Source organism: Lutra lutra, chromosome 10 (genome assembly GCF_902655055.1).
Source record: "Lutra lutra chromosome 10, mLutLut1.2, whole genome shotgun sequence".
Classification (NCBI taxonomy): Eukaryota; Metazoa; Chordata; class Mammalia; order Carnivora; family Mustelidae; genus Lutra; species Lutra lutra.
In genome coordinates this window covers 70,479-95,731 of record NC_062287.1, presented here as the reverse complement: position 1 = coordinate 95,731, position 25,253 = coordinate 70,479, and the positions used below count along the sequence as shown (strand labels likewise).

The 25,253-nt window shown below is 46.0% G+C and overlaps 1 protein-coding gene across 1 annotated transcript in view; it reads left to right on the top strand.

Moving 5' to 3' along the window:
- Positions 1-25,253, top strand: part of TRPC6 (transient receptor potential cation channel subfamily C member 6) — a 107,049-nt gene that overhangs the window by 67,923 nt on the left and 13,873 nt on the right. Inside the window, exons 2-7 of the mRNA XM_047693647.1 lie at positions 4,927-5,701; positions 11,038-11,223; positions 13,676-13,840; positions 19,773-19,989; positions 22,513-22,746; positions 24,720-24,984. Of these exons, the coding sequence (XP_047549603.1) occupies positions 4,927-5,701; positions 11,038-11,223; positions 13,676-13,840; positions 19,773-19,989; positions 22,513-22,746; positions 24,720-24,984 (1,842 nt within the window). The remainder of the gene's footprint in view (positions 1-4,926; positions 5,702-11,037; positions 11,224-13,675; positions 13,841-19,772; positions 19,990-22,512; positions 22,747-24,719; positions 24,985-25,253) is intronic.

The window sequence follows — 25,253 nt, the reverse complement described above, 5'->3', positions numbered from 1 at the left end:
ATTCTGTTAACGCAGAGATGACGCTGCTCTTCCAGAAACTCACCTCTGAGAATCCCTTTTTGCCAAAACCGAATTACACTCTTTTAGAAAAGTCATTGGAATTAATACTTATTTTTTAATGGAAAGGAATATCTACTAAGGTCCACTAGCTTTTTGAGGGAAAACTCTGACATGAAATATAGAGTACAAAATATTCATTACAAAGCAGTGTGGGAGTAAATTCTCTGAATCGTTGGGATCTCTGTAGTCTTTATCACTAATGTCTCTGGATTTAGGTAAGAGAAGATAATGTGTCTGTGAAACCAGCAAAAGTGTTACAAAGGACAAAAGATAAGAATTAAAAACACAAGATCAGAGAAAAACTTTCAAAAGATTTATTAGAAGATAAAGTTAAAGAAATTCTAAAGCAAAAAGCCACCAAAAAACAAAACAAAACAAAATACAAAAAATAAAAAACCCACAAAACCAACCAAACAAAAAAACACATGAATTAACTGGCAAATCAGAGAGAAAAGATAAGAAAATTAAATAGTAATCCCAGAATGTCCAGCATCCAGAAGGAGTCCCAGAAATAACCATGACCTTCAGAAACAAAATTACCAGAGACATCAGTCAACAATATTTCTCAGAAAAGAAAAAAAAATTTTCTTAGAAGAGGCCACATTTTTCCAGATGAAAAGAATTACTGGGTGCACAAAACCGTGGAAGAAAACAGATTCCCTCCAGTAAAAAACTATGTAATTTACGGCATCAGAGGCAAAGAGAATATCCAGAATGTTATTTCCCAATAGCACCGTAAAAATTAGAATCTAGGGCACCTGGGTGGCTCAGTCAGTTGGGCCTGAGCCGTCAGCTCAGCTCATAACCCGGGAGTCATGGGATCAAGTCCTGCACTGGGCTCCCAGCCCCACAGGGAGTCTGCTTCTCCCTCTGACCTTCTCCTCTTTCATGCTCTCTCTCACTGTCTCTCTCTCAAATAAGGAAATAAAATCTTAAAAAAAAAAAAGCTATAATCTAGTAGAATAATTCTTCCAAAATTACTGTCAACCTAGAAGTCTCTATGCAACCAATATAGCAATAAGGCTGTTGATTATACAAGGTCACTTCTAGACATGCAGCATCTGAAGAGATCTGCCTTCCACGTGTCCTTCCTCAGGCAGCTCCTTGAGGCTGTGCCGTGCTGGAACACAGGCATAACTGGGGGTGGGGGGTCCTGGGGTACCGTACACAGGGGATCCAAAGCAAACACAAAGTGCAGAGAATCCCTGGGAGGAAGCCAAAAGCAAGATCCAAAGACAACACCTATTCAAGTCTAGACTGCGTCCAGGTCCAGCTAGCAGACCCCCTTCATGAAGCTCAAGTTAAACAAATATGTAGTGTGCTGGATGAATTACAAGGAGATTCAGATTGAAGGAGAGTAGAGTTTTGTTGATCCGGTCATAGGTACACAGAACATGAAGGGGTATGAATACAGAAAGAGAATTTTTAACCACAGGGGGTCAGGGCGCAGGGAACAAGGACAGGCACCACATGTGCTGTGTGTCACGACCGGGACCAGCCCCACGTTACTCGAACACCATAGTTATGGGTGAGACGTGTGCTGTAACTGTGGAGTGATGGGGCCGTGCGTGTGTTTGTGTGTGTGCCTGTGGGTGTGTGTGTGAGGGGAGGGAGACTGTGAAAGTGAGCTAAATGCTCAGCTTCCGTGGGGAGTCAGCAGATAGTGACAAACCTGGAAAATTAGAAATCACAATGTTACTAAGTTATATGGATACAAGGATTGAAATTACTCAATAATCAGCTAAAACAGTTGACATTACTGCCTTGGGATCAGGAAGAGGGGAAATGAAGAGCAAAGACTTGCTGGTTTCCTATAACATGTTTGTAGAGTCCTTAAGTTGTGCGCATGCGTGACTTTGATAAAATTAAAAATGAGGGCGCCTGGGTGCTCAGTCGTTAAGCATCTGCCTTTGGCTCAGGTCATGATCCCTGCGTCATGGGATCCAGCCCTGCATCTGGCTCCTTGCTCCTCACAGAGCCTGCTTCTCCCTCTGCCTCTGCCTGCCTCTCTGCCTGCCTGTACTCACTCTCTCTCTCTCTCTCTGACAAATAAATAAATAAAATCTTAAAAAAAATACCAAAACAAAGCAGGGTTTACAGTGCATGCCTAAGTAGGGTTATAGATCGTTACACAACTTGATATTTAATTACCTCTTTACCCACGGTGGCAATGAGAGAGTCTGCAGAAGGCAATTTAGTTGTTGGCAAAATTGAGCACCTTTAACATTGAGAAGTTTTAACTTTCTTAAGTGAACAAAGACCTGATAAAGACGAAACATAGAGACTTTGGCTTTTTGGGTAGATAAAAGAAAGAAGAAACTTTGTTTATGATTTCTTACCAAAAACAGACCAACGATCCAAGAAAACTTTGTCTCCCTAACAGAGAGAAAAGCCAGATCTCAGTCTTACACTAATGTAGTTTTATTTTTATTTTTTATTTATGTTTATTTATTTTTATTATGTTCAGTTAGCCAAACTACAGTTTTTAGGGTAATGTTCAGTGATTCATCAGTCGCGTGAAACACCCAGTGCTCATCACATCACATGCCCTCCTTCATGCCCATCACCCGGTTACCCCAGCCCTTGACTCTCCCCCGCTCCAGCAACCAGTCTGTTTCCTGGAGTCCAGGGTCTCTCACAGTTTGTCTCCCTCTTTGATTTCTTCCCACGCAGTTTCCCCTCCCTTCCCCTGTGGTCCTCCGCACTATTCTTTATGTTCCATGTATGAGTGAAACCATGTGATAAGTGACTTTCTCTGCCTGACTTACTTCACTCAGCATAATCCCCCCCCCCCAGTTCCATCTGTGTTGGTACAAAAGTTGGGTATTCATCTTTTCCGATGGTTGAGTAAAATTCCATTGTGTATATGGACCACATCTTCTTTATCCATTCGTCTGTTGAAAGTCCTCTCGGCTCCTTCCATAGTTTGGCTATTGTAGACATTGCTTCTATGAACTTTGGGGTGCATGCGCCCTTTCTTTTCACTACGTCTGTGTCTTTGGGGTAAATACCCAGTAGTGCAATTACTGGGTTGTAAGATAGCTCTATTTTTTTTTTAAGATTTTATTTATTTGACAGACAGATCATAAGTAGGCAGAGAGGCAGGCAGAGGCAGGGGGGAGGCAGGCTCCCTGCTGAGCAGAGAGCCTGATGCGGGGCTTGATCCCAGGACCCTGAGATCATGACCTGAGCCAAAGGCAGAGGCTTAACCCACTGAGCCACTAAGGCACCCCTGGTAACTCTATTTTTAACATAAAGACCTGCTTTAAAAATTACTGGGATTGTGGCATATGTCTAGCCATTGGCCCTTGACATGATTGATTGGTTGATTATGTTTTTATTTTTAAAGATTTTATTTATATATTTTAGAAAGAGAGAGAGAGCAGAGGGAGGGGAGCAGAGGGAGAGGGATTTGTAGAGCCTGATGCAGAGCCCAATCCCATGACCCTGAGATCATGACCTGAGCTGAAATCAAGAGACAGACGCTTAACCCACTGAGCCATCGGGCGCCTCTTTGGACATCATTTTTCGAATTTACAAAGTTATCTCTTTAATAAAACATCAGCCTGGTTAATTTTGAAGAGAGACCATGGATGGCTGAAGGGCTCCGTGTTGAATCAGTCTCTGGAAAACATTGGTGAAAACGGCAGCGTACTCTTGGAGCTGCTCAGAGAACCGTAATCCGTTTCTGTGCTGCTGACCTCTTGCTACTTCTTTGGCCATCATACTATCATAGACAAGAGATTGGGTATCGAGATGGATAAGGAATCCTAGAGAAAGATAATTAGTCCGCATTGGAAGGGAGGATCATTATGGGGTCTTTGGACCGATTTAAGTTCTCTTCCTGCTGGGAAATTTGTGACAGTCTTCAGAGGGATGGCTCTAGAAACATTTATAAAGACGGGGAACAGCCATCACTTCTATCATCAGTCACACCTTTCTCCTTTTTAGCCCCCGCCCCTACTCCTAACGTGGCCCTTGCGGCCCTTTCCTGTTCTGCAAGGAGTCACCCATTTCAGGCCGGTTGGTGACCGTGATAAGGATTGAGCCTTAAACTTTGTCATAAATTTATAAACCCATAAGAAAAAAAAAGTATCATTTGATCAGAGAAGGGATCACTTCTAGTTGCCCAGACTGAGGGCTTACGTGGAAGGCCAGCCCCTCCTGGACCACTGTCTCCATCACGGAGATGTTCTTTTCCCCCTATGCCTTAATCACCGTGTGCTCATTTCCAGTGATTTTTAGAACACCTCACAGAGTCCAAGTCCTGCCAATGAAACCTGTGCTGTAGCATCTCGTCAATACTCTGGAGAAGCTCTCCACCTGCCCCCGACCTCTGTCCTGCACTCCCCACACACACCTGCGCCTGAGTCCTCATCCTCCCATGTTTAGCCTGTAATTTTGTCATGGAAGCATCATTAGGTGACCTGGCTTGGGGCTTATCATGACAAATGGCAGAAAACAAGGCACTGTGCTGATCCCCCATTACCCTCGAGACTGTAAGATTTATAAGGACAGAAAAGTTCCTACTTTTCTCACCATTGGTTTTTCTGTGCCTTATACCCTCTGTGACTGAAATACACCTGTTAATCCCCATGCAAATGGCCCAGAGAGATTATGGGAAATGCCAGTCTGCAACCCAAGTGGAAACTTCAAAATTCACGAAGTGCCTGACTTTCTTAAAGGAGAAGCAAGCTCTTGGAACGCATTGACAGATAAACACATCTTCATTTGTGTTGCAGTGTTCTAGAGACGCTATGGCAGCATCCGATAGCCTTGAGGGTTGCATTAGATGAACAGGAGGCCGCCTGGCACAGTGAAAAGCTCCTAATAGGATTTGTTCCCAATCTTTCTGCTTTATTACAGCTGGGACGCTGACAGCAGGCTGGCCCACCGGCGGCAGACGATTCTCCGGGAGAAGGGGAGAAGGTTAGCCAACCGAGGACCTGCCTACATGTTTAATGACCGCTCCACGAGCTTGTCGGCTGACGAGGAACGGTTCCTAGATGCCGCGGAGTACGGCAACATCCCAGTGGTGAGGAAGATGCTGGAAGAGTGTCTGTCGCTGAACGTCAACTGCGTGGACTACATGGGCCAGAACGCCCTGCAGCTGGCCGTGGCCAACGAGCACCTGGAGATCACTGAGCTGCTTCTCAAGAAGGAAAACCTGTCTCGCGTGGGGGACGCCTTGCTCCTTGCCATCAGTAAAGGTTACGTTCGGATCGTGGAAGCCATTCTCAGCCACCCGGCTTTCGCGGAGGGCAGGCGGCTAGCCACGAGCCCCAGCCAGTCCGAACTCCAGCAAGATGACTTTTATGCCTACGATGAGGACGGGACGAGGTTCTCTCACGACGTCACGCCCATCATCCTGGCTGCCCACTGCCAGGAGTACGAAATCGTGCACACGCTCTTGCGGAAGGGGGCTCGGATCGAACGGCCTCACGACTACTTCTGCAAGTGCGGCGAGTGCAGCCAGAAACAGAAGCATGACTCCTTCAGCCACTCCAGATCCAGGATCAATGCCTACAAGGGCCTGGCGAGCCCAGCTTACCTGTCACTGTCTAGCGAGGACCCGGTCATGACCGCTTTAGAACTGAGCAATGAGCTGGCAGTGTTGGCCAACATTGAGAAGGAGTTCAAGGTAGGTGGTCCTCGCTGAGGCTTGACCCTGCAGGCGCCGGAGTCCAGGGTATTTTTAAGCTTCCGCTGGGCGCTCAGCATTGTGATAGTCACTGTGGGCAGGAAGTAACTGCATGTGTTCTTTGAACAAGCTCTTTGTCAGAATGAGATGTGGTAAAATTTTTAGAGATGTTCCACTGTACACACTTTGTTTGCTCTAATTCTCATCACAGCTTTGACAAGATACTGGTTGCTTCTCAGAGGAAGGGATGGAGGCATAGAAAGGTGATGGAGGCCCATGACCAACGACAGGGGATTGGCGGAGCTGGGCTCCGGGCGCAGGCACGCTGTGCTCCAGCCGGGCTCTGTCTCCCGGGGGACGCGTCTGCATTCAGAGCACGGCGGGAGGTGCTGCTGAGGCCAGAGAGACAAGTGAGCGGGAGGAAGTCATGGCGTGACCTGGGGGGCAGAGAAATAGTTACGGTACAGAGAGAAGTGGGAGGACTGGATGAGCTCCGCAAGCCGGGGGGAGCAGTGTTTAGCTCAGATGGGTTCCCAGGGCAGGGAGGGTCCCATGGCATTTCAGCTGTTTCGGGCAGAATGCATGGGGTTCGGGGATGCCAGGCAGGGAACAGCTACGTCAGGGCAAGATCAGAGCAAAAACAGAAGCTCGTTGCTGTGAAAGTAGTCTTCACGCAGAAGGAACATGGAGGAGTCTTGTCATAAAATGTGCGTGGCGGGAGCTGCCAGACGCTGCTCGGTCTGCCTGCTTGTGCTGCTTTCAGAGAGGGTGAGATCCCGGTGCCCAGCCCAGCTCCCACCGGTCACCTCTTCCCAGCTTGGAGGTTGTCTGGCAGATGCTCAGTTCTAATTTGCTAATGTGTGGGGTGACCCAGCGTTAACGCAGCTGCCAGCTTCACTGTCCCTTTCGAGGAACCGCAGTCATAGCTGCGTCCAGCTAACGGTCAACGGCTGGTGACCTTACCTGTCAGTCTGAGAGAACTTAAAATATGAGAACACGTATAAATGGATTCCCGTGGTCTTATTCTCTCTTTTTTAAAGAAAACGCTTTGTTTGTGTAATTGAGAATTAGCAGCGACCTGGAAACCCTTTAGAGCTGGTCGTAAACAAAGAGCACAGAGCTCTCACACACGGCTTTTCAGTGGACGCGCTTCCTCCTGAACAGTGCTGCCCCACACTCTCCTTTAAAATGTCCGATTGTACCTGCGGTGCTTGAAATTCTAGACAGCATCGATTTTGAGCCTTACATGTTTGTCTTTAAGAGGACTAGGGGTTCATCTAGGAACTGAGGGCTACCTGTGAGATACACTAGATGCATTGACATTTACCTGTAGCTGCATGGGTATTTGCAAATGTCAGGGAAGGGTCTGTTTTTCAGATCTTGCCTTTTTTAATTAAAACAAATTTTTTTTATTAACATAGAGTGTATTCTTTGCCCCAGGGGTACAGGTCTGTGAATCATCAGTCTTACACACTTCACAGCACTCACCGTAGCACAACCCTCCCCAGTGTCCATCACCCAGCCACCCTCTCCCTAACCCCCCATCTCCAGCAACCCTCAGTTTGTTTCATGAGATTAAGAGTCTCTTACGGTTTGTCTCCCTCTCTGGTTTCATCTTGTTTTATTTTTCCCTCCTTCCCCCCACGACCCCCCACCCTGTCTCTCAAATTCCTCATATCAGAGAGATCATACGATAGTTGTCTTTCTCTGATTGACTTATTTTGCTTAGCATAATACCCTTAGTTCCATCCACATTTTCATAAATGGCAAGATTTCATTTCATTTTATTTTTTTGATGGCTGCATAGTGCCTTCTTTTTAAAAAAATATTTATTTATTTGAGAGAGAGAGAGAGAGCACAAGCAGGAGCAGGGGCAGAGGGAGAGAGAGAAGCAAACACCCCACTGAGCAGGGAGCCTGAATGTGGGACTCGATCCAAGGACCCTGGGATCATGACCTGAGTCAAAACCAAGAGTTGGATTCTTTTTTTTTTAAATCATTTTTTAAATTTATTTTCAGCATAACAGTATTCATTGTTTTTGCACCACACCCAGTGCTCCATGCGGTCTGTGCCCTCTCCAATACCCACCACCTGCTTCCCCCAACCTTCCACCCCCCCACCTCTTCAAACCCTTGAGATTGTTTTTCAGAGGCAACAGTCTCTCATGGTTCACCTCCCCTTCCAATTTCCCCCAACTCCCTTCTCCTCTCCATCTCTCCTTGTCCTCCATGCTATGTGTTATGCACCACAAATAAGTGAAACCATATGATCATTGACTCTCTCTGCTTGACTTATTTCACTCAGCATCATCTCTTCCAGTCCCGTCCATGTTGCTACAAAAGGTGGGTATTCATCCTTTCAAGTGTTGGATTCTTAACCAACAGAGCCATGCAGGTGCCCCAGATCTTTCCTTTGATGAAATGAAATAAAATAACCGTGTTTTCCCTAATGCTTGCTAAATGCTGAACACCAAGCTAAGTACTTCGCACATGCAGTTGAACACTTGTTTAATCTCACCGAACCTTGGTTTTCTCATTTGCAAAACGGGAATAATAGTAGCACGTACCTCGTAGAATGGCTCTACCCTATCCAAGGTCACCAGCTAACAAAGGAGGATCTGTGGTTTGATTACAGGTTTATTCAAGTATAAAAGCCCCAGCCCCTAGCCACTCTATTTGGTAGTGGGTCTGGGAAACATAAGCGCTTGGGTCCTTCCTAATCTGTCCCCAGGGCCCTGACTGACTATTGCACGAAACGGGTGAATCTGTTTCCTTGTGACTTCGTATACTCTCTGACCTGGTAGTCAGACAGTTTGGAAGTAGCATGAGCCCTTCTCAGTTAAGCATAGTTCGTTGTATCAAGCTGCCCTTAGAGAACCCGTCTGCACCTGTGGTTAGCAAAGTGTCATGTGTACATGTCACTAACCTGGAAAGGAAGCTGCTTGGCAGGGTTTCCAGACAGGAGCCCAAGGAACTGCCTCGCATGTGCAGACTTCCCCCAAATATTACCTGCTGACTAACATCTGGCACCGCTCGTAGTCCAGCATCTTCCTCTCCTGGTTCTTAGGGGTCTGTCCATCCCAAGCATACCAGTGGTTTCAGGATGAAGGAGACAAGCGGCAAAGCTGTGGCTCCAACAGTGAACTCTGCCACTCAGGCTGTGGGACGTCAGGGACCTCAGAGCTTTGAGGTGCAAGATGGGAGTCATATTTGCCGTCCTTGCTTCCCACATCCTCAAAGATCAAAACAGAAACGCCTTCTACAAACAGGAGACAAAGTGGCAGAATTCTTCAAGGCAGGGGATTTGGGGCCAAACAGAGCAGGAGTTAAAGCCCGATTTTGATACTAAGTGACTGCAGGATCTTGGACACATTATCTAACCAAAGGAAGCGAGACGACTGTGAAGATTATGGGAGAAGATGGAATCCATTTGCAGTGCAACAAGCCTGAGTTAGTAGGTTTTCTTGTTGAACATGGGGCTATAAATGGCCTCATTTCAAGGAAGAGAAAAAATAGGAAGTATTAGAAAGACCTGAATGGAGATGTCAGTGTATATAAATTTGAGTTGTTTTTTTTTTTTTTTTTTTTTTTTTTCAATTGAGGTGTCGTTGACAGACAGTGTTCCATTAGTTTCAGGCGTGCCACACAGTGGTTGGGCAAGTCCACTCCTGATGCTGCCATCTGTCACCACACAACGTTATTGCAAGACACTGACTGTGCTCGCTGTGCTGTGCTCTTCCTCCCGTGAACTGTTCGCTCCGGAACTGGAAGCCTGACCTCCAGTCCCCTCCCCCTGTTTTGCCCAACCTCTGCCCCCTCTCCTCTGGCGATCGTCAGTCTGTTCTCTGTTGATGGGTCTGTTTCTGCTTGTTTTGACTCTTAGATTTCACATAGGAGTGTTTGTCTTTCACTGTCTGACTTATTTCATTTAGCGGAATACCCTCTAGGTTCATCTACGTGGCTGCAAATGGCGAGATCTCATTCTTTTTCGTGGCTGAGTAATATTCCCTGGGGTATATACACCACTTCTTCATCCATTCGCCACCCGTGGGCACTTACTCCACTTACACACTGTAAATAACTACTGTAAATAACACTGCTAAAATCAAGGGGTGCGTGTGTCTTTTCAAGTTACTGTATTTACTTTTCTCTGGGTAAACATCTGGTAGTGGCATTCCTAGATCCTATGGTATTTCTATTTTTAATTTTTTTTAAAGAATTATTTCTTTATGTTGGGGGGGCATGCACACACATGTTAGAGCAGGGGGAAGAGCAGAGGGAGAGAATTTCAAGCAGACTCCCTCTGAGCTCAGAGCCTGACAAGGGGCTCGATCCCATGACCCTGAGATCATGACCTGAGCTAAAACCAAGATTCGCTCCCTTAACCCACTGAGCCACCCAGGAGTCCCTTACTTTTTTGAGAAGCCTGCAGATCGTTTTCCATAGCATCTGTACCAATTTGTATTCCCAACATTGCCAACAGTGCATGCAAGTTCCCTTTTTTCTACATTTTTGGCAACACATTGTTTCTTGGTTTTGCGGTTTTAGCCATTCTCACAGACATAAGGTGGTGTCTCATTGTGGTTTTGACTTGCATTTCTCTGATGAATAGTAATGTTGAGTATGTTTTCAAGATGTGAATTTTTGACGTTTGAATATTATCTAAACTTTCTAAATCTTCCCAACATAATATTAGGTCATCAGCAATAAATTACAACAAAAAATTTTCTCAAATGTTCTTTTCTCCAAAGAAAAGAATCTTGATTTTCAGAGTTTGTATTAGATCTTGTCTTTTGACCCTGATTTTGGTTTAGTTCCTCAGTAACAATGTATTAAACAGATAAATGACATATATTTGCTTTTCTCTGGAGCCTGTCCAAATGTCCCGTGTTTCTCAAGTTTACCAATGGGGTTTACAAGATCTTCCAAAGATCTCTCAGATGTGGGTTATGTCCTTGCTGATGAAGTCATGAACGTAAGAGGTGCCATGTATGCAAAGTAGTATGATCAGGCTGGGGGGAAGTTGCTTACTTTGTATCTTTCCTGAACCCACCGCAGAGTTTGGCAGAGTACATGACTTTTCCATAGCTTGGATTATGTTTTATAAAAAATCTCCTTTCTTTGGATACAAAGAAGATCTTTATGATGCTAAGATAGTTCAGAAATTACTCAGCAGCACAGCAATTAGTGCACTTTAAAAGAACAGTAAACCTAAAGATAGAATTTTTCCATTTGTTTTCTCTACACATGGTCAAGTCACTGATAAATTCCAGTTGGTAGCATAGCACATGTGCTACTTCTCCGTTACTGATATTTGTTCTGCTTTGTCTGTCCTAGAATGACTACAAAAAACTGTCAATGCAGTGCAAAGACTTTGTCGTTGGACTCCTTGATTTGTGCAGAAATACGGAAGAAGTAGAGGCCATCCTGAACGGGGACGCTGATGTGCGCCACAGTGGGGGAGATCACGCTCGTCCAAATCTCAGCCGCTTAAAACTTGCCATTAAATACGAAGTAAAAAAAGTAAGATCAGGCCTGAAGCCCCGGTTACATCATTTCTGTTTTTCTTGGTGCTGGGTCAGGATGAAGGGCCGCCATGATTACCTTGGGCTGAGTTTTTCTAATCTATAGGTGCACAGGGCAAATCCTCTGTAATCCAAAGAGCCTAGCTGTGAGTCATTGAACCTACTGTACATGCCCATTTTTTTTGAAATCTAGACTGGTTTATGCCATGATTGCTGCTTTCCTTAGTTAACCAATGACATAAAAATGACTGCATGTGTCCAAATTATAAGGTATTGGTTATAGGGGAGGAACATCAGTGTTTGAGACCCAGTTCCATTTCCCATCTGTTGATGTGTTCCAGGACCTAAGCCCTCCATCCTTCCAATGTTATTTGTGGGGTACTTTCAGTCTTGGTCTTAATGGAGTGCCCACATCCGTGATTGCTTTCTTAAGTTAAATATCTTTAAACAATCAGATTTTAAGGATAGATTCTATAAAAAAAAGTATGTATGGATTTTTTATTACGTAATAAAGTAGTCTAATAAAAGTCATACATGCTTATGGTAAAGCAGTATAGACATGCCCCCCTTTTCCCTTCACAACTTTTTTTTTTTTTTTTTAGGATTTTACTTTTAAGTAATTTCTATACCTAGTATAGGACTTGAACTAATGGCCCCGAGATCAAGAGTCACGTGTTGCAGGAACTGAACCCACCAGGCACCCCTCTATATTCTCAATTCTTAATGGAGAGTAGTTAATCCCTATTATATTTCTCTCCACAAATTTGTATCTTGGACATCTTCACATCTCAGTCAATAAACATCCATCCCATCTTTTCTTTTCTTTTTTTTTTAAAGATTTTATTTTATTTATTTAACAGAGAGAGAGAGATCACAAGTAAGCGGAGAGGCAGACAGAGAGAGAGAGAGAGGAGGAAGCAGGCTCTCCGCTGAGCAGAGAGCCCGATGCGGGGCTCGATCCCAGGACCCTGGGATCATGACCTGAGCCGAAGGCAGAGGCTTTAACCCACTGAGCCACCCAGGTGCCCCCCATCTCATCTTTTCAAAGGCTGTGTTGATATATTATGGTTCCATTTAATCAGCTTACTATCAGAGAGTTTACTTTTTTCTTTCAGGTTTTTGTTAATTCAAAATATTTGCTAAGTTTCCCTTCACAGAAAGTGTGCCAGTTTATATACATGCCAGTGGTGTATCAGAAGGCTTATTTTTTTATACTCAAGATGTGTGTTGTTAAATCCTACCATTCTGAGAAGATAAACATTGTATCATGTTTTAATTACCTTCAAGGTTAATCATCCTTAAGTGTTAGTAGTTCCTTTTTCTAACTTTTCAATTTTTTTAAATCAATTTTTATTTCACATTATTGTTTTTGTCTATCACATAATGTTGCCTTCTGTCATATGTGGCATTCATTTATAAAAATATGTGAGAAAAAAATTCTGAAAGATAACAAGTAGAATTTAATTATAAAGTTTTCTCAATTGAAAGAGTTTATGGCACAGGAATAAAAATACATCAATGGTATAGAATACGTAGTCCAGAAACAGACCCATATACCAATGGGGGTAAACAGGTGTAGCCCTGTAGGTCAGTGTGGAAAAGGTGGCCTGCTTTCTTATTTTTACTTTTTTAAAGATTTTATTTATGTATTTGCGAGAGAGAGAGAAAGAGAGAGCACGAGCAGGGGAGCAGCAGAGGGAGCGTGGTAAGCAGCTCCCCGCTGAGCCGGACTTGAAGCCAGGACCCTGCGATCATCACCTGAGCCGATCATGACCTGAGCTGAAGGCAGACGCTTCACCTTCTGAGCCACCCGGGTGTCCCAGTGCTGTGCTTTTTTATTTTTATTTTATTTTTTAAAATATTTTATTTATTTATTTGACAGAAAGATCACAAGCAGGCAGAGAGGCAGCAGAGAGAGAGAGAGAGAGAGGGAAGCAGGCTCCCTGAAGAGCAGGGAGCCCGATGCGGGGCTCGATCCCAGGACCCTGAGATCATGACCTGAGCTGAAGGCAGAGGCTTTAACCCACTGAGCCACCCAGGCACTCTGTGGTGTGCTTTTTTAAAAAAAAGTATTTAAATAAATAAATAACAGTATTTAAACATCTGGGCCAGTAAGATCTTGACATCACTCTTTCAAGATGGGAAAAAACATGTAAGAGTCCTTGTGCAAAGCGTTGATGAATCTTTTTATAATATTAAATTTCAGAATTTTTTCTGTGCTTCCAAAGAAAGCCCATTAGTCATAAAGAAAGAGTTTGATAAATCGGAATCTTCAAATTTAGGTAATACCTATTAGAACCTCCTGCTGCCTTGTTTGATGCCTGTCCACTGGGTGCTTTCCGTTTATTCTTTCTCCAACGATATTTTCACGGGAGACCACAGAACATAATACTAGAACACAGGAAAGGGGTTCCTGAACTTCTCTCTAACCACGCTGTCTCCCCTACTAGTTTGTAGCTCATCCAAACTGTCAGCAGCAGCTTCTGTCCATCTGGTACGAGAACCTGTCCGGTCTACGGCAGCAGACGATGGCGGTGAAGTTTCTGGTGGTCCTCGCGGTGGCCGTGGGATTGCCCTTCCTGGCCCTCATCTACTGGTTTGCCCCATGCAGCAAGGTATGTCTGCGAAGCCTGCCCGTGCGCCGTCCCCCACAGGTCTGTCTCGCTGTGCAAGTCTGGGCCAGCCTGGCAGGGGACATTCTCTCCCCTACAAGAAAATCTCATGGAAGCCACAGCTGGGCTGAAATAATATTAATGTTTTTAATATTACAAAAATAACACCTATTTGCTATAGGAGATAGAGGGGGAAAGTGATAGAAAATTGACCCGAAATCCCACCACAGCTGGGTCGAGAAAGAAGACCGAGTCACTGTTGAGTGGATTTCCTTTCCATCTCCTCTGGAGGCACGTCTGTCCATACATTGCTATTGAATTTAATGAGGTCATAGTATGCATGCACAGCTATCTCAAATATAATCCTTTTAAAAGATACTTTTCTTGTCTTTTATTCCTCCGCTGGCAAAGTTTGAGATGAAACTTTTTCTTGTATTTCTTTTTCTTGTATTTATTTTGGTTACCATGACCAGATAAATCTTATTTTAAATAAAGAACAATCAGACAAACACTAATGTGATGCTTGTGGCAGCGAAGAATATTTATTTTAGGGAGAGGATACACTCTAACGGGACAGCAAAATCCATCTGCCCAGACTTTGGAGGAAAGCCCATGCTGGAATGGACCCCCCTTTCCTGAGTGTGACAGTTCGGTCTGGAACACAGTTGCCCTGTCATCGTTGCGGGAACAGGCACAGGATTCTGTCCCACGTTAACAACAGTCTCACTCGTGTTTTTGAAGCCACATTTCTGGAATGGCTAAGTCTCAGCTCTGAGAGTCAGACTAATAATTCTACAGCTCTGTGGCTAAGACATCTCTCGGGCCGTCCATGTGCCGCGTAGAAATGTCAGTCGAATCCTCGCTGTTCCTGACATGGCAAGCTCGTTTTCAAACACCTGCAGCAGGTGGATCCAAACACCTGTGTCTCCATGGCCAGCGTGATGTCCTCTTGTTACTTAGTCACACAATCGCTGCGTTAGCTCGCAGGGACCTTTCCAAGTGGCTCCTGGCTACCGCTGGTGCCGGGCTTCCTGCACAGAGGGAGTGACCAGGTTCTTTCCAGTGCCACAATGGGAATTGCTGGAAACAGATTCTTCCTGGGGGCAAAATCTGTCATTTCCCTTAAAACATAGAAGGCCTCCAAGTTGAACTTTTATAAGTAAAACATAAACGATGAAAAGAAAGATTTACTGGAATGAGAAATTAGTAGCACAGATCTTCTAGAAAGTTGTAATTTTTCTGTTCTTCCCTTTGTCATAGGGATGACAGATTTCAGTCTGAAACAGAAATTCTGAATCATCCTCGTGGCCCTCGGGCCGTGTCCGTGTGTGCGGGTGTTCTCTTCGTCCCTTGCGCTTCCCGAGTGTCCTGAGATTTGTAGCTGAACTGAGTGGGGGGCGGCGGGGGTGCTCGGAATTCCCTGGTGACTCTGTGGTCAGCTCAATTGTAGTATCTTTCCGGATGGAATGACTGTCCTTCTCCATCCACATCCCGGGGCTTCCAGCACCTGACGCCTTCCAGAAGGCCGGGTGTTTTGACAAGAAACTATTGTTGTCAGTTCTTATAGTTTCTTAGATTTTGGCTGAGTCCTCATTAACCCGACTTCCTTTACTATTCCTTCTTCCCTGGCCATGTTTCTTCTTGGGCATCTGCTCTCCATCCTCATTTATGAGCCCTGAGGCAAATAATCAAATTAAAGGACATTGTTGAGGTGTTTTTTTAAACTAAAGTCTGTTTTCCTGCCCTTCATTTAGCCTTTGAAGCATGATGAACAAGCTGGTTTTCAGTCTTCCCCTTAACAATGAACACAAACATTTACAGGTTATGGGGGAATATTTGCTTAAGCTGTACTAATGCTTTTATTTAAAATACTGTTTTAGGGCGCCTGGGTGGCTCAGTGGGTTAAGCCACTGCCTTCGGCTCAGGTCATGATCTCAGGGTCCTGGGATCGAGGCCCGCATCGGGCTCTCTGCTCACCAGGGAGCCTGCTTCCCTCTCTCTCTCTCTCTCTCTCTCTCTCTGCCTGCCTCTCTGTCTACTTGTGATCTCTCTCTGTCAAATAAATAAATAAAATCTTTAAAAAAAAAAATACTGTTTTAAATACTAGGGGCACCCGGGGCCTCAGTGGGTTAAGTATCCAACTCTGGATTTCAGCTCAGGTCATGATCTTAGGGACGTGAGTTCAAGCCCTGCACTGGGCGTGGAGCTCCTTTAAGAAAAAAAAAATACTACTTTCAATACTAAGCAGTTTCCAGCACACCCATGAGAATCAAGCCAGATCAGCCCGCAGGCTGTGCACCTTGACAGCATCCCTGTGTCCGTGTAAAGTTGGTTTTCTTTCCTCAAGTCTGATTTCTTCTTGCAGAAAGTTTTTTCTTTACTTGTTTTCTTTTTCCACCATAACCCAAATATGTTTTAAGCTCATTACAATAAAAATAGGTCATGTCGTGACCTCAAATTATTTTAGCTTAAGCTAGCGTCAACCTTTTTAAAAAATGTTTTATTTAAATGTAATTAATTAACATAGAGCTTATTATTGGTTTCAGAGGTAGAAGTCAGTGATTCATCAATTGGATATGACCCCCAGGGCTCATCACACCGCGTGCCCTTCTTAATACCCATCCCCCAGCCACTCCCTCTCCCCACCTCTTCCCTCCCAGCAACCCTCAGTTTGTTTCCTACAATTAAGGGTCTTTTATGGTTTGTCTCCCTCTCTGATTTCATCCTATTTTATTTTCCCTCCCTTCCCCTATTTTCATCTGTTTTGTTTCTTAAATCCCACATCTGAGTGAGATCACGTGGTATTTGTAGTCCTCTGACTGACTTGTCCTGCTAACTGTGGGATACCGTGCAGCCATCAGGAAGAGCCAGATCTTGCCATTTGCAACGACGTGGCCGGAGCTAGAGGGTATCATGCTGGGCGACACAGGTCACTCAGCGATTGCTTCAACCTTTTCTGTTCCTGTGGGCGCCTGGCAGTTAGGTGTTTAGTCGTCTGTAGATACTGGAGAGAAGTATAATATACAATATCCAAAGCCAAGTATCTCTTCCAGCAGTGACCCTCAGGAAAGGGTCAGGTGCGTCAGTTACCTTCTTCAGTTGGTAAGTCCCCTTTTTTACAGGTTTGTTTTTTTTTTTTTAGAAATCTGTTTACAGCTGAGCATGTATAGATGACAGATTTTACTAAAATGGGTAACTCATTTCAATTCCTAAAATCCACTGAATGGTGCCAAAATCTCCCTTAGTTTAAAGAGACGCACAACTCTCAATGATCTGTAGTAAGAAACAGAGGGCATGGCGGAGCGGGTGGCTCAGTCAGCTGGGCGTCAGACTCTTGGTTTGCACTCAGGTTGCCGTCTCAGGGTGCTGAGATCGAGCCCCGTGGGGCTCAGCCGCGAGACCGCTGGACATCCTCTCCCTTTGCCCCTCCCGCCGCTTGCACTCTTTCTGTCTCTAATTGAGCAAATCTTAAAAAGAAAGAAAAGAAATAGAGGGTTAGGAACATCCAAACACACCATTTCAGTTTCCTGCCAATCAAATTCTTACTCGTTTTGTGTTTTTTTTGCCTTTAAACTAGCACGTTTCATAGGCAGCAAAGGTGCCTGGTTTGATTCTCCTCTCCCTTTCCTGAGTCAAACCAAGAGGGGCCACACCGGGCGGAGGAGCCGGGCAGGAGTCTCACGTTCTGCCCTGAGGAACAGGACAGTCCAGCTCCCGTCCCAGAGCCCTGCGCCCTGCGGCCCATCCCACTGTGGGCAGCTTTGTTCTCAACCCCATTTTTATCCCCAACCTTTAAAGAGTTCCCATTTTTACAGAAACGTAGTTCAGAACCAGAGGCAAAAGAAAATCAAATCTACCTTGTCACGCACGTGTTCTTGCTTCACCATTATGAGGTTCTATCTGAACAGGATCTTTAAAAACGCCAAAAAAAAATATACTCTTTGATTCCAGCTAATGAGCCTTCTTACGAAAGTATGATTTTTAGACACTTTTATAGCAGATTTTTACAAGGAACTATGGATTGGCTCTGCCGTCTGTCTAGGTGTAACTAACTCTGTGGATCCGCTGGCCTAGAGCTACCAAGCTAGGTCTGGACAGACAGACGGAGATGAGTACTTGAACTCGCAGCCACCCTGACACTCTGCCTGGAGTAAGATTCTCAGTATCAGGAGAGAAGAGACGGGGGCACCTGGTGGCTCAGTCAGTGAAGCGTCTGCCTTCGGCTCAGGTCATGACCTCAGGGTCCTGGGATCGAGCCCCATGTCGGGCTCCCTGCTCACGGGGAGCCTGCTTCCCCCTCTGCCCCACCCACTGTGCTCATCCTCACTCACATGCTCTCTCGTGCTCTTTCTCTCAAACAAATAAATAAAATCTTTTTAAAAAAAAGAGAGAAGAGACTCAACTATATCTATTTCAGCTTTAACATTTATGATTTTGGAAAACAGGGACAAGTAAGGTCTGTAGGAACAGAGAACATTGCCACAGCATTTAGCTTTCTTCCCATAGGAGAAGCACTTTCATTTTTTCCCTCAAAGAAACTTCATTTATTTTTTTAAAAGATTTTATTTATTTATCTGACAGAGATCACAACTGGGCAGAGAGGCAGGCAGAGAGAGAGGGGGAAGCAGGCTCCCCGCTGAGCAGAGAGCCCGATGCAGGGCTCGATCCATGACCTGAGATCGTGACCTGAGCCAGGCAGCGGCTCAACCCACTGAGCCACCCAGGCGCCCCTCTCTTTAATGAAAAAATAGGCAATTGTTTGTAAACCACAAAGAAGCATTAACTGTGAGCAGGAATGCCTGCCTTCAGATTCCAGCCCCACTGCTCAGGAGCCGTGTGACATCTCGGCCGGTTTCTGGATCTCCCATCGTCTGGTTCTTCATCTTCTACACAGCATTTTAGTGGCACCTGCCCTCAGACTGTGGTCACGGTGACGCGAGTGGACAGAGTACAACACTGGGACCATACCTGGCACAGAAGCGTGCTAGCCAGGTGTTGGCGTGCTATAAATTACACACTTTTCTGTTGTAACACATTCAACTGAAAATATGTGGAAAGCCATGAGCCGTCTCCTCAGAAAACCACACATGAAAACCACACATACCTACTGAGTTGTTCAGCATTTGGGGGGGTGTGCAGAGCCCTGGAGACTCATCCCAGACCCAAACCGTCCCCCTGGCCCCGAGGATTTGTGCATCGCACACACACACTCATCCTGTGCTGGGAGCCCAGGAGTTCCAGCTGCCTCCATGCTTCCCACGAAGAGCCTGATTTTCATGTCATTTAGGACTTTCACTCGTTGCCACTCAGCTCATGAGGGAGTGAACCGGACCTAAAGTTCCCTTGTTGGGCTTTAAATCCAGTGTCGTTCTGGGACCTTGTTCCGAGTACCTCGTGGGAGCTGCCTGCCTTCGGGGTCTGGTGCTCAGGCTGCTTCTCCGGTTAGCAGGACACCAGCACCGCAGCCTCCCCAGCGCCCGGGCTGCTGACAGCTGCCCGTGAGGACAGCAGGCAGGACAGACATGGGCCAGCGCCAAGCCGATTCCGCTCCTGACCGTCACTGCTGCTTCCTCGACACCCCATAGTCACAGAATGAGTCTGGTGTTCGTGAGCAATGATGACACTATGCTCTGTCCTTCATCGTAAAATATTCTGTCAGAGTTACGTAGTATTTTAAGAACTTAAGTATCTGTTAACAGGAAAGTGAACTGACCGAATTATAAATCCAAAGCATCAGCCTACGTAGATGAGGGATGGGACCATCATTTTCAAACAGCGTAAAGGATTTTTATCCGTTCACCAGTTCTATAAATACACACGATTATCTTAGGAGAGCACTGGAATGCACAGATACTGATTCTTAGGTGTATGCATGTGTGTTTTGCCAAGTGAAGGGAACAAAGCTAAGATTCTCTTTCGCTGTGCATTGTGGCAGATGGGGAAGATTATGCGGGGACCGTTCATGAAGTTCGTGGCACACGCTGCCTCCTTCACCATCTTCCTGGGACTGCTCGTCATGAACGCGGCTGACAGATTCGAAGGCACCACGCTCCGTCCCAACGAGACCAGCACAGATAATGCGAAACAGCTGTTCAGGATGAAAACCTCCTGCTTCTCGTGGATGGAGATGCTCATTATCTCCTGGGTTGTAGGTAAAGACTGGTCGTCGCTTGTGTGTGCGTGTGGCCTTAGGCAGAGGCTGAGCCCTCCACACGTCAGGTGCACAGACGCACCCTGTGTGACGCAGGCCACCACACACCAGGATTTCCTGTGTGTTGTTAGAGTGTGGTTATCCTGGGGTCATTACTAGGGGCACAGTCTTCTCACACACCACAGGCTCCTTAAGTTTCCAAGAAAAACCCGGAAGAAAATAGTAGGATAGAAATCTGGAAGTAACGCTGTTGGTATTTTTGGGAGAGCTGGGACTTCACATTTAAAAACAGCCACATGATTTTATGTTGAGATTTAGTAATCAGATTTATTGAACAGCTATTATGTATAGACCTGCTTGAAGCACTTTCCATACATCAGATCCCACAGTTCTGCAGTCTGTAACATGACACTGACATCTGTGTCCTAGTGTTTGTCTGAGACCCCCCACCTGGTAGCGGAAGCAGAGAGAAGGCTTAGGTGCTGCGCTGCTTGTCGTTGGAATCAATTGTACTCACGGCTTGTTGTTAAATATAATGCAAAGGAGAAGGTATTTCAATCGGATGTTTGTGACTGAAACAATTCAGTAGTTAGGTGGTTCCTTTGTTAGGTAAGGAGGGTCCCCAGTTGACTAGAGAGCGCCCTTGCAGGACGGAAGTTAATGGGGGGTCAGGTCGATATGTAAATTCATCACTGAAACCCACGTGACAACTACCTGAGGTGGTGTTAGGGGAACATGAGCATACACAGACTGGTTATCTATGTCTGAGTGAGGAGGGTTTAGGCAGGGCAGAGCAGGCCTCCCTGGACAGTACCTTCCATCTAAGACTTTGGAGATACGGCAGTGTCACCAGACTGAGTTTTGGGGGACTAAGGACACTATAAGTCCTAGAAAGGTTGCATGGGAAGCTGTGGAGCTAGGACGGCCCCTGGCACAGCTGAAAGGTCAGGTCGTGGGCCCCGCTGGAGCTCAGATGGGTGTCCCGGAGGCACCCTCCCACCCTCACAGCCCACCCTCCCCACGCTAGCACCCCCCAAGCCCCAGAGTGCAGGTGCATGTCTAGAGCGGTGCCCTCCCTCCCCGCGGAGCTCCATACCTACCCCCACCTCTCCCCTGCTGGAGTACTGGGGCATGTCAGGCTGTGTCCTGCCCCACCTTGCGCCGGAGCGCAGGTGCATGTCCAGCAGAGTGCCTGGTGGAGTGCAGGTGCCTCGAAGGTGGGGGAGGTTGGTGGGGTGGTGAGATGGCTGGCGTGGCTTTCAGCGCTGGGGACGGGACACCAGCACGTCTTAGCGAGGTCACAGCAGCCAGAGGCGGGTGAGTCGGGAGGTGAGAGAGCACCGCGGCCACCTCCCCACCAAATGGGCTGAAGGCAGGGACTCGGGCCTTGTGGAAGTGGGGGCAGTGGGGGCTTCACTGTGCACAGAGGGGCCGTGTGGACCGCACCTGGGAGTGCTGGGTGGCGGCTGCGCTCTGAGGGGCGGGGACAGAGAGACCGGCCTTCGGGAAAGCTGAGGAGCAGGTCCGGGTTGTGGGTGCCCTTGGAGCGCGGGTGGGGTTTTCCGGAGAAGATGTCCACGAAGTACTGGGAGGCCCAGCACCACATCGCCTGAGGGGAGGAAGCAGAGCGTGATCTGTCACGAGTTCTTTTGAAATATAACTGACATTTACCAGATACCACGGGACTATGAGAAGTATGACATTTCAGTGTGAGCATTTGATGTAAAATAAGAACGGTCCCTCGGACGTGGCCTTTATGTCATCAAGCTAACTGCCCACGTGCCGGGTTTGGTGTGTGTGTTGGTATACACGAGGCACGTAACTGTGCTTGGCATGTAGGGTATGTTTAATACATTTCTGATAATTATGATTATTAAACTTCTCTTTAAGAGTCATACATTACTTTTAGGGGCGCCTGAGTGGCTCAAAGTGTCCAGCTTAGATGTTTTTAATTTTTATTTAGATGTTTTTTAATTTTTTTAAGATTTTATTTACTTATTTGAGAGAGAGAGAGCCTGAGTGGGCACAAGCTGGGGGAGGGGCAGATGGAGAAGCAGACTCCCCGCTGAGCAGGCAGTCAGCATATCTCACTGCGGGTGTCCCTGAACATCTTTAAATACACTTATATGTGTAAATCAATGGATTAAAGATTGTCGTTTGATGGGGCCCGGGTGGCTCAGTGGCTGAAGCGTCCGACGCTTGACATCAGCTCAGGTCTTGATCTCAAGGTTGTGAGTTCACAACCCGAGGTGGGCTCCGTGCTGGGTGTGGGGCTACTCAAGTCGTAAAGAAGTGAAGATTGTTGTTAGAGCACTCTCGAGCTCTGTCCGCTTGTCTTCTAGCGATCCGCTGCGATGGCCGGACTGAGATCTGTGGGGACACGGGAGGCAGGGTTGGATGGGTGGCCCGGTTTTGGAGGGTTTTGAATGGGAGGCTGAGACCTTTCAAACTTATTTTGTTTTATGGAAGAGCTAAGCCTGGACTGAAACTGAATTGGATCTGTTTTCACCCCTTTCCAACGCAGGCATGATATGGGCCGAATGTAAAGAGATTTGGACAGAAGGCCCCAAGGAGTACTTGTTTGAGTTGTGGAACATGCTTGATTTTGGGATGTTGGCCATCTTTGTGGCGTCATTCATTGCAAGATTCATGGCATTTTGGCACGCTTCCAAAGCCCAGCGCATCATTGATGCAAATGATACTCTGAAGGACTTGACCAAAGTCACATTGGGAGACAATGTGAAATATTACAATTTGGGTGAGTTTGGATGCACAGTCAATGGAAGTTAATAAAAATGCACAAATTTCTGATAAAAGCGAGTCAGTCGGCGTTTGGTCACTACTCAGTTCTCACAGAATTCCTGGCTTCTTCGGAAGTGTGTGTGTCTGAAGGAGCTTGCTCTCCTGTCTGTGGTCTTCCTCTTGGCTGGAGACCTCTGGATCCCAAGAACCCTGTCGCTTTCTCTCTCGGACCAGCTGGTGCACTGCCATTGCGAATGCCTGTCTTATGTCTTTGATTGTTTTTCTTTGTGTCTTTCCAAGACAGCACATGTGTGAGTATCCCTTCCATTTAAGGCACTAAACTATGCAGCTGCAAGGGAAGGTGGGATCCCCAGATGGCTCCTTGTAAGTCACACGGCTGTTCCCCAACCAGGCTTTGAACTCGAGGGGAAACAAACAGAAAGCTGGGAGGCCAGATCCCAACCTTAGTGCTGATCAAGTTCAGGGTGGACAAGGTAGTGCTGAGCCCCCAGAACGAGGCCGATGTGTCCTTTGGTCTCCAGATAGAGGTGGACAGAGCAGCAGGTGTGAGATGGTGTGAGATGCCTTCACAGAGGAGCGGACGAGAATCTCCGGAAAAGGAGGACGGAGCTGAGCCCAGTATGCTCAGTTACCACCTCCCGGGGTAGCAACCCCAGGAAGCATTCCCCCTCGCCCCCGGGAGGAAGGGGAGTCAGGGATGGAAACAGATTTGGGGGGTGCTTAGGGGAAGTCCCGGCTTGAAGAACCCTGGGCTGGGGACGATAGATCCCTTTTGAATGCTTATTCCCAATGCCCGGTGAGAAACCAATTACCGTTCAGCTGGCATCTCTGTAAGTCTCTTGGCTGCATCACGGAGAGATCTCTTTATCCGGTTTCTAAACATTTTCCGATGTTTATTTTAACGTCAACACTTTTTCAATATGCAGAATTTTAAAATGTGACCGCTATCTATTTATACGTTGTACTTATAGACTTACTGTAAAACAGGAAAGTGCTTTGACTAATTTTCTTGTATCCCTTCTTGATTTCACTTCCCAGCAAATAAGCAAATATCATCCTGTTTTTCCTCTTTCTTACACGTTGTTTTGCAGTTTTTTCATAATGGTTTCATTGGGTTTAATGACATAATATAATAATGCCATAAAGATGAAAAAATGGGGCGCCTGGGTGGCTCAGTGGGTTAAGCCGCTGCCTTCGGCTCAGGTCATGATCTCGGAGTCCTGGGATCGAGTCCCGCATCGGGCTCTCTGCTCAGCAGGGAGCCTGCTTCCTCCTGTCTCTCTGCCTGCCTCTCTGCCTGCTTGTGATCTCTCTCTGTCAAATAAATAAAAAAAAAATCTTAAAAAAAAGATGAAAAAATGAATGCTTGCTACATTTTTATGGAAAAATAGAGTTATTTGAGCGACCCATAAAGATTGTTTCTAGTAGGCTGAGTACCTGCCAGTAGTTCGCAAGCCCTGGATTACATTACTGTGGATTTTAGTTTAAAGTGAAATAATAAACACTACCCCTTGTGTAGTGCCAAGTGTGTTCTGGGCGCCAAATATATGTTGGTTTATTGAATTTTCAAATAGATGAGAGAGGGAGAGTGGGAGTATCTCATTTTTAAAGATGGGAAAATGAAACCAAGAGAAGTTAAATAACCTGGACCAGTTTTACACGAACACACACACACACACACACGCACACACACACACACACACACACACATACACAGGAATTGCTGCAGGTACCACGTCCCTAGTTCAAGCTCTTAGCCGTGACGCTATATTTTTATGGAAAATTGCCAGCAAATCATGAGAATCGTCTTCTTATAATTCAGAAGCTTCAATATGCTTGATCCTTAAAGATCACCTTTCCATCAGATATTTGAATGCTAATGTAATTCTGTTTCTTTAGCAGAAAAGAAGTTCCCTAAGTAAACAACTTATGGAAACTCAGGATAACTCTGTCTTTCCTCTTTCCTAGCCAGGATCAAGTGGGACCCTTCTGATCCTCAAATCATATCTGAAGGTCTTTATGCAATTGCCGTAGTTCTGAGTTTCTCAAGAATAGCTTATATTTTACCAGCCAATGAGAGCTTCGGACCTCTGCAGATATCGCTGGGGCGAACAGTGAAGGACATCTTCAAGTTCATGGTCATCTTCATTATGGTGTTCGTGGCCTTCATGATCGGGATGTTCAACCTCTACTCGTACTACATTGGGGCAAAGCAAAACGAAGCTTTCACCACGTATGTGATCTCAGATGTGCTGGTGGGGACTGTAGATTAACTAAATGTTAGCTCAGCAGGGTACACAGATGTCTCCGGGGTGGTCCCTGATGTTCTGGAAGAGATCTCATCTCATTCTCTTTGGCAGAACGAGAGGATTTTTAAATAAATTGGAAGAATTCGAAAACATAGGTACCTGCCTAATACGAAGTCGTATGAGCAAGCGTATTAGCCCCAGTTACTCTGGTAAATACCTCGCTCACGTCATTTTACGATCTGCTTCACAACAA